The following is an 8,029-nucleotide window of genomic DNA, read 5'->3' as shown; positions in this document are numbered from 1 at the left end:
ATGGTATGAATACGTTTTCCTTTAGTTTGCAATGTAATGTTTGTTGATTTTCTTTCATTTAAATCACTTTTAAGCACTGGTTTTAAGCACTTTGAATTGCCTTCGTGTTGGAAATGTGAAAAATAAATACTACTAATAAACGCGTCTCGTTTGTTTGTAGTTTAGTTTCAGATCATTTTTGTTACGCTAATGGAGGCATATTGACTTCCTGTTTCTACTGCGCATGCTCAGTATCAACCTTTTCAGCGCAGGTCGTATGGGGACTACTTTCATCAGAGGAGGGACACTGTCGGTGGGAGGTGCGAGGTTTAATCGAAAGTAAACTGAATCAGGAAATAAAATATCTAACACCCACGGAGACAAACAGACCTCAGCTGCAGCCGCATAGAAAATATATATTTAATATCCATTCTGTGGGTTTATTTATTTTAAATCTTATTGTTTTTAAAGCGGTAAAGTTTCATCATGTCAAAGGCAGCAACCCTGAAAATTAGCAGAGACCACGCAGTCAAGGTGAGTCGATCTGCTCCGATCGGGGCAGGACGTAAAGAGTTGGACTGACACTTATTTTTTAAATGAAACTCGGTTTTTGTGCAGGTTTTGTAAATGTCGGTTGTAATAAAATGTAAAATGAAGTTGTTTTTGAGCGTAAAAGCGGCGGAAAGTCCCGTTTCTCAGAGGAAAGCGAAAGTAAATCCAGAAAGATTTCTGCAAACGTGACTCAGCAGGTCTATTTTTCTTTTTGTCTCTAACACAGGTGGAAAACTTCCGCCAGTCCATTTATCATGAGGTTGGTGTCCCTTGATTGTCCAGAAAATTGAAATAATTCCCATTTTAATCCTCCTGCAGCTCCTGATGGGTTTGTTTTGTGATTCCAGGCTGAAAATCTGTTTTCCAGTTTTATTCCTGGGAAGATAATTAAGCTGGACGCTTTCCTCAGGGTTCAGTATACAAACTATTTCTTATTGTTTTAATTCATCCCCCCAGGGTGACTTTTAATTAAATTTCTCTTTTTGTTTTTCCCAGGATGATGCTCTCAGCATCACAGACATGTCCTCACTCCAGGCTCCTCTGGATATTCCCATCCCAGATCCTCCTGCTCCAGAAGACGAGGTGATCCCTTCATTCCTTTGTTTTAGTCATAAACAATTTGAATTAGTTTCTATTATTTATGCATGCTTCCTTGTGGACAGCAGTCACATATTCATGTGTTTCAGCCCTTCATATATGTAGTTTTATAGTAGTCTAGTTTGTGTCTTTGCAGCAAAATTCAACTTATTTCAGCACTAATCATGAATTACTGAGGTTTGAAGGGCAATTAAACCAATAATTGTCACATGTTTGCTTCTTTAGTAAAAACTGAGTATATTTTGATTCTTGCAGTTATGGTATGAATTAGGATTCTGGTTTGAGTCACTGAAAACACAATTTCAAGCATTTTAGCTAAAGAAAAGAAAGTTGATTCCAACCCATCAGCTTCTGTAAATTCATGTCCAAATTAAAATATAAGCGAATTTGGGTCAACATGGAAAGAACTGTTAAATTATGCAAAAAGGGCTAGAAAAATTGCTGACATAAAGAGTTAATAACGGCTTCCTCACTTCTCTATTATTGTATATTTCCCAACTGGTTTGTTTAGTTTCTATTTTTCCTTCTAAGCTTTGTTCATTGCATCATCCTAAAAACATTTAACCTGTAATTTGTATATTTATTCAGTAGAAACTAATAATTAAACGATGAGAAATACTTTATTCCAAAAGAACAGGTGCCTGAATTATTGGCACCCTCTATAATTACGGTGCAATAAATATGTACTAGATTTTATGCATTTCTCTATAAGCTGATCTGTGTTTTATTAGTGATAAATTCCCAAGCAACAGCTGCACAAAAGGACGACCTGGTTTCACATAAACCCAAAAGTCTGACATTTCTGCCGTTTATCTTCCAGGAAATGGAAACAGACAAGAACGAGGAGGAAGAGAAGAAGAAGAAGAAAGGTAAAACGTCCTGGAAGATTCTGTATTTCTGTGTAGTAGGAGAAAAATCCCTTCAGCTGTTGTTTCTGTTTCCCTCAGCTCCAAAATGTGGCTACATCAAAGGAAACGAGAAAATCATGTTGCTTCTGGACAAAGTGAAGCCGGAGATCATGGATCTCAGAGAAACCATCCTGGCGGTATATAAAACAGATTATCAGTGGTTTGGATTTTACTATAATTACTGTGGATGCTCAGATTTATTTATCTTTTACTTCAGCAAAGAATCAGTTTTATTGCTCAAAATTGTGGGCAAAAACAAGGAATTAAATTTAATTTTTTACTTTAGTGTAGCTATAAACATATAAGGTTTAGAATAAATTTTAAAAAAGCATATCTAGTTGTAACGGCATACAGCCTTTATCTAACTCTTATAACAATTATAGTAGCACAGAATACATAAAGCCCTTTATATCCCCTGTTTTATTTGCTTTCTGTTTAATTAATTTAGATTTTACTTTTAATCCATTTTATTGCAATAGTATTTGCTGGGGGTTTTGTGTGCTTTGTTTCATCTTTTTTTTTTGTTTTTTTGTCATTTACTGTTTTTTTATTTTTCTAACTACTATTTCAGGTCTACTTCAATGTCTCTATATGGTGTTTATCATTGTTAAAAATCAGAAATAAATCATACTTAAAAGAAAAATAAAGGACGTACATCTGTTGGCAGCAGCAACAATTCTGAACAGTTCATGTCCAGCATATGTGTGGTCTGCATAGATGTTAGCTGACCTTTTCCTGACCCTCAGTCTGGATGATGGGAAAGTCGGCTCCCCCTTTGCAAACCTAAATTTTTATCTTAGTAAAGTTTAAAAGTATTTCTACCATACTTGAATAAATTAGTAATTAATATCAATAGTTAAAATAAAAAACAACAAAGAAAAACCATTGATGTTTCCATTTGATGCCTGCAGGTTTCCTGCTGGATCCAGCACCTCATTCCCAAAATAGAGGATGGAAATGACTTTGGCGTCGCCATCCAGGTACGTCAGTTCTTCTGCCTTGCGTTGATTTTACGAGGTTTGGCTGTTCCTGCAAGCTTAACTTGAAATCTCTAATTGAACCACAGGAGAAGATCTTGGAGAGAATTGCTGCAGTTAAGACCAAAGTTGATGGTTTTCAGACCAACATCAACAAGTACGATGAGGATAAGGTTTTTCTTTAAAGCATGCCAGTAGTGTATATATTAGTGCTCAGCTGTGGTTGTTTCTGTTTGAACAGGTACTTTTCAGAGAGGGGTGACGCCATTGCTAAAGCCTCCAAAGATACTCATGTGGTACAAAACTGTTTAATTTGGATAAACACATGGGAATTTATGTAAAATGTTTTCGTCTTTGTGCTAAAACATTAGCTTCTTTCTGCCGTCAGATGGACTACCGCTCACTTGTTCATGAGAAGGATGAAGCAATCTTCTCTGAGATCAGAGTGATCGTCCTGGACATCCGTGGATTTTACGTAAGTAAATAGAAAATACTTGAATATAAGGAAACTCATAATTAAGCTGTAATGTTATAGTTTCTTTGCTTAGTTGTGAAACACACTTAAGAAACTAAGCATCTAAATGTCCTAATGATTGTTTCAAGCATCCAGCATGCCGATGTGAGTGAGTCCTTTTCAGCACAGAAGGCATGAAATAGCTTGAGATTAAATGTTGTTGTTGCATCATTCCTTTGACACTTGGGCGCAGATATAAAGCAGCAATACCCACATGCTGCATTCCATTTACATTGGAAATCGTAACTGGGAAGTCGGAGGAACGTAATTTCCCACTTTTCTGCGTTCCAGTTATGTTTCCAACTCCTCCCTTCTACTGATAGCCAACACTATTATGGCAATAAATAAAACGTGTGTGTGGGTGTTCAAGTTATTTTTTTTTCTTCCAACTTGGAAGTCGGACGTTCCAAGTTTTGACTCTAAATGGAACGCAGCGTTAGAGCTGCAGCTATGATATGGCAGAATTTTGCAACCAGTTCAGAAAATCTGTGGCAACCTGACGCTGGTGACCAAATGATGTTATTTTTTTTTATGTATACAAAAAAAAAAAAAAAACACTTACAGCATGAAGCATAATGTCAAAACTTATGTTTTACATATTAAAGGGAATGGATGGAAGTATAAACGTATCAATATAACCTTCCTTATACATTTATTAGATGTATAATCCACTTATATGAGAACTACACCTAAGTGGTTAACTCATCAATATAGTATTTATTTACTTGTAATTATAGTGGATGAACAATCACTATAATTAAAGTTAAATAAACATGATGATTTTAATTAAATATGTGTGCTATGTATGTATTACTGGGAAATGTTCCAGTATTATTAATCTATTCTATTTTGGTACTTGAAGCAAATGCAGTTTATCATTTATTGTGAAAAAATCTTATTTAATTGTGGATTTGTGATTTATTGCAGCAACAATAAAAATGTTTAAAAATCCCACTTAGAATATTGTTGCATTGTTACTGTTATATTGACATAAATAAAAATGTTATTATAAATAAGCTATTTTATGCTGTTTAGCAGTAAAGATCGTATTTCTTAAATGCAAACAGTGTCCTCAAGTAGCTGGTTTCATAATGGATTCATATTTTAACAGAAGTGTTTGTGTTTACTTTGCAAAATAATACAAAGGATTTGTTTATACATTTTTCTTACCCTTATTTATGTCATCATGGCAACAAATCCCACAAAATATGATGATTAAAAAATGTCTGGAAGCTTCATGCTACATCAGTAACACAAAATATACCAGACGTGTCACTGAAACCCTCCCAGCCATAACCTGTTCTCCCTGTTTATGCTGCCTGTCAGGAAACTCACCAAAAAAATTTCACAGCAGTTTTTCCTTCACTGCTGATCCTGGTTTACAGAGAAACAGTTTGTTGGGCCTCATATTAAATTACACTAAATTGAATTTCTGACTTTAATATTTTCAAAAAGTGGCTTTTATTTCAAACTTTCTCTGAGTTGCATACTGGCGTAAGGCCAACCTACTGAAATTTTTGTTTAATTATCAGAATAAAGTCGCAATTTTACCAGAATATTATCAGAAAAAAAATTTATTTTAATGAGAAAAAAAAACAAATTCATCAAAGTCTGATGTGAGTGTAGTTTTTTCAAAATATACAGTTGTTTGCACGATTGTCCTAATTTTACAGACTTATTCTGGTAATATTAGGACTTTTTTCAGCTAACATAACTTTGTGGCAATATTGTAAATTTATTCTGGTTATGACTTTACTTTCTTAATATTACAAATTAATTCTGTTAATTCCTTTATTTTTCTAATTTTACAACTTTCTTCAAGTAATGTCTTTAACTTTATTATTGTAATATTGACTTAATATTAGTATTTTGTGGTGGAGTTGACTTGAATTCAAAGTCCAAATACAGAGATGTAGAACAAGATGGCCGCCCTGGGCATGCTGACATCACTCTGATTTATGGGGAAAACAATTCCAACTTTCCAAAATTTAATCCTTCAAAATCCAAAAATTCCATTAACTGAAAATAAATGTATCATCCAGCTTAAATATTCCTCTAAATAAGAGTAAAAAAGCAGCTTACATCCATTGAAAAGCCTAAAAAGTGAATCATGATTTCTCTCATCCGTTTTCCTCAGGCTGAGCTGTATGACATCATCATCAAGAACCTGGAGAAGGTGACCAATCCGAAGGGAGAGGAGAAGTCGTCGATGTACTGATCGTCAACGAATCAATCCATGCTGTGCGACTGAATCCAGTCTGACCGGAGTTTCCTAATTTTCCCTCTACAGTCCTAAAATAATTACTTGGATGTTGGTTTCATTACTTCATTACTTTGCTGCAACACTTCATTTCTGATCCAACATTTGCACTAAATTGAACTCGTCAATAAATAAAGAACTTTTTTTTTATTCTAAGCTGTTGGAAATTCTCTTTTATTTGAAACAAAAACAGCCCAACATGATGCATCTTTTATTTACTAAACACAAAATAATAAAAAAAAAGACTTAACAAAAAACATTTTCCTTTTACAAAATCAGAGAGTATCAGAAAGTGAGGAGCGAACGCAGGCGGCTGGGCGGTCACACCTCGGGTCCTTCTCCTCCGGGGATGAGCTGCAGAGGGGGAAACATTTCAGGGTGAATCACTCAGAAATGGAATGCAGCTCCACCGAAAGCAAGCAACGGCCATGTTGGTTACCATGGTGATGTTGTTCCCATTCAGGAGGATCTGATCCAGTTTGGTTATCCTCCTTCCCTCCGGGGTGATCTCACTGCAACGGACCAGAACCGAACCGGATCAGAACCATGAGCAGAACATCCAGAAAAAGTGAAAAATGGATGAATAGGGATCTGGGTGGATGGATGACCATTTTGATGGTTGAATTACGTAATCCATCATCCATTAATGTTTATGTTCATCCATCCATGTTCATGCGTGGATGAATATGGATGGATGATGGATAAATGGATGGATGAATGAATTAATGTGAATAGATGGATGGAAGAATTGATGGATATGAATCTGGGTGGTTGGATGAATGGATAAAGGGATGGATGGCTGAATAGATGGATGGATGAATATTGATGGATAAATGGATGGATAGATATCAACAGAGATAGAATGATAATTAAATGGATGAATAAACGGATGGACAGGTAAACGGATGGATGGATGTGTAAACATAACTTACAATTCAGTGACATCCTCCAGCACCATGTCTGAAAGTCAAGAGTTAAGGAGCAGAACTGTGAGGGTTCCCAGGTAGGTGGCGTGGCTACAGGTGTAGCTGCACAGTCCTGTCATCCAGCCCTCACCTACCAAACACCTGGTGGTTTCAGACCAGAACCCATGTGTGAGTCTCAGAAAGGATACTGACGAAGTCGTCGAAGCCGAGCAGCGTGCCGACGATTTCTTTGTCCGTTTTCATCACTATGTGTATCCGGGAGCCGATACATTTATCCACAAGCTCTATAAAACATGTTACAACTGTTATGCCATTTACATTTTCATACCAGATTTAAGGAGGAGCAGCAAAAGCGAATGAAGTGGATTAGCAGTCCTAGCTAACACCTAATGGTGTCATCCAGGACCATGTTACTGTGAAATATCATCTCTGCTACCTAGATATTGAGCTGTTAGCATGTCATGAAAGTTATTTTGCGACAGTCTTCACTAAGAGGCCTCTTCTGATTCGTTGCAGGACTGACTGCTACTGGAGCAACCATTTGTACAGGAACACAGGTGTCTAATTAGTTAAAGCGGCGTTCATTTTGGAAAAGTTCTGCTTCTGTGAATATACTTTTCGAAATAGAATGCAGTTCAAAACCCTTTATTGTCTAATTTAGTCTTATTTTCAAAACGTGTGTTTGATAAATGGTAGCTTTACTCATTTTCACATCTGACCCTCCAACATTAAGCTCGTCGTGGCTGCGTCACAATAAATTAAAAATAAAAACATCGCATTGTTTCTGACCCACATCCGGAGGTTCTCCTACCTGAATCACAAAAATACACAGAAATTAAGATTATTACGAACCGAGTGGGAGCAACTGTGAAGGATTCGTTGCTGGTGTAGCCGCCATCTTGAATCGAAAACAGTCAAAAGCAATCGACCGAAGATTTAAATTTTAATCAGGCAAAAGTAATCGGACATGCCAACATCAATTTTATAGTGGCTTATATATCTTTGTCTATCAAATAATAGTGGTTTAACTAAAAAAAAAAGGGAAACAAATCTAGCATAGTTTCTTTTTAAAAACAGTTTTTTTTTAACATATAAAAACATTTTCATTGGGAGATCTTATCTGACTCCACATGATGGCGCTGGTTGAAACAGTTGCTGTATGACGACATTTCCAAAGAAAAGGCATCAAAAAGTCAAGATAGTTCTCTGTCGAGTCAGGGAAACAAAATGTAACGTTTTAATCTTCATAGCGTTTTCGTTTATTTTAGCTCATAGCATCTATTTAGTTGGAGGAGAAAGGACCATGTAGAAAAAAT

General features: G+C 36.0%; 2 protein-coding genes across 2 annotated transcripts; one reads left to right on the top strand and one right to left on the bottom strand.

The window, feature by feature from the left end:
* The first annotated feature begins 275 nt into the window (after positions 1 to 275).
* Positions 276 to 5,943, top strand: psme2 (proteasome activator subunit 2). Its single transcript, XM_015013416.2, has 11 exons — positions 276 to 513; positions 758 to 790; positions 879 to 941; positions 1,027 to 1,113; positions 1,949 to 1,997; positions 2,076 to 2,173; positions 2,948 to 3,016; positions 3,103 to 3,170; positions 3,255 to 3,309; positions 3,402 to 3,488; positions 5,665 to 5,943. Exons 1-11 carry the CDS (start codon positions 466 to 468, stop codon positions 5,743 to 5,745), a joined length of 738 nt encoding a protein of 245 aa, XP_014868902.1. The 5' UTR covers positions 276 to 465; the 3' UTR covers positions 5,746 to 5,943.
* Positions 5,944 to 5,985: 42 nt separating this feature from the next.
* Positions 5,986 to 7,673, bottom strand: lsm5 (LSM5 homolog, U6 small nuclear RNA and mRNA degradation associated). Its single transcript, XM_015013417.2, has 5 exons — positions 7,566 to 7,673; positions 6,902 to 6,997; positions 6,720 to 6,747; positions 6,227 to 6,299; positions 5,986 to 6,141 (listed from the first exon to the last, which is right to left on the bottom strand). Exons 1-5 carry the CDS (start codon positions 7,609 to 7,611, stop codon positions 6,109 to 6,111), a joined length of 276 nt encoding a protein of 91 aa, XP_014868903.1. The 5' UTR covers positions 7,612 to 7,673; the 3' UTR covers positions 5,986 to 6,108.
* Positions 7,674 to 8,029: the final 356 nt, after the last annotated feature.

The sequence above is a fragment of the Poecilia mexicana genome, unplaced genomic scaffold (genome assembly GCF_051168715.1).
Source record: "Poecilia mexicana isolate PSO_F unplaced genomic scaffold, ASM5116871v1 scaffold_20, whole genome shotgun sequence".
Taxonomy (NCBI): Eukaryota; Metazoa; Chordata; class Actinopteri; order Cyprinodontiformes; family Poeciliidae; genus Poecilia; species Poecilia mexicana.
Note: the sequence above shows the minus strand (reverse complement) of the source record. Positions and strands in the feature narration are given on the sequence as shown.

What these genes read in the sequence shown, in the direction of transcription:
- psme2 (XM_015013416.2), top strand. Translation starts at nt 466, where the DNA reads ATGTCAAAGGCAGCAACCCTGAAAATTAGCAGAGACCACGCAGTCAAG. An exon ending in AGCTGGACGCTTTCCTCAGG is followed by an intron (nt 942 to 1,026) that starts GTTCAGTATACA and finishes TGTTTTTCCCAG; the next exon opens with GATGATGCTCTCAGCATCAC. An exon ending in AGAGAAGAAGAAGAAGAAAG is followed by an intron (nt 1,998 to 2,075) that starts GTAAAACGTCCT and finishes TGTTTCCCTCAG; the next exon opens with CTCCAAAATGTGGCTACATC.
- lsm5 (XM_015013417.2), bottom strand. Translation starts at nt 7,611, where the DNA reads ATGGCGGCTACACCAGCAACGAATCCTTCACAGTTGCTCCCACTCG. An exon ending in TTCACAGTTGCTCCCACTCG is followed by an intron (nt 6,998 to 7,565) that starts GTTCGTAATAAT and finishes CATGTTTTATAG; the next exon opens with AGCTTGTGGATAAATGTATC. An exon ending in CTGGAGGATGTCACTGAATT is followed by an intron (nt 6,300 to 6,719) that starts GTAAGTTATGTT and finishes GGTCCGTTGCAG; the next exon opens with TGAGATCACCCCGGAGGGAA.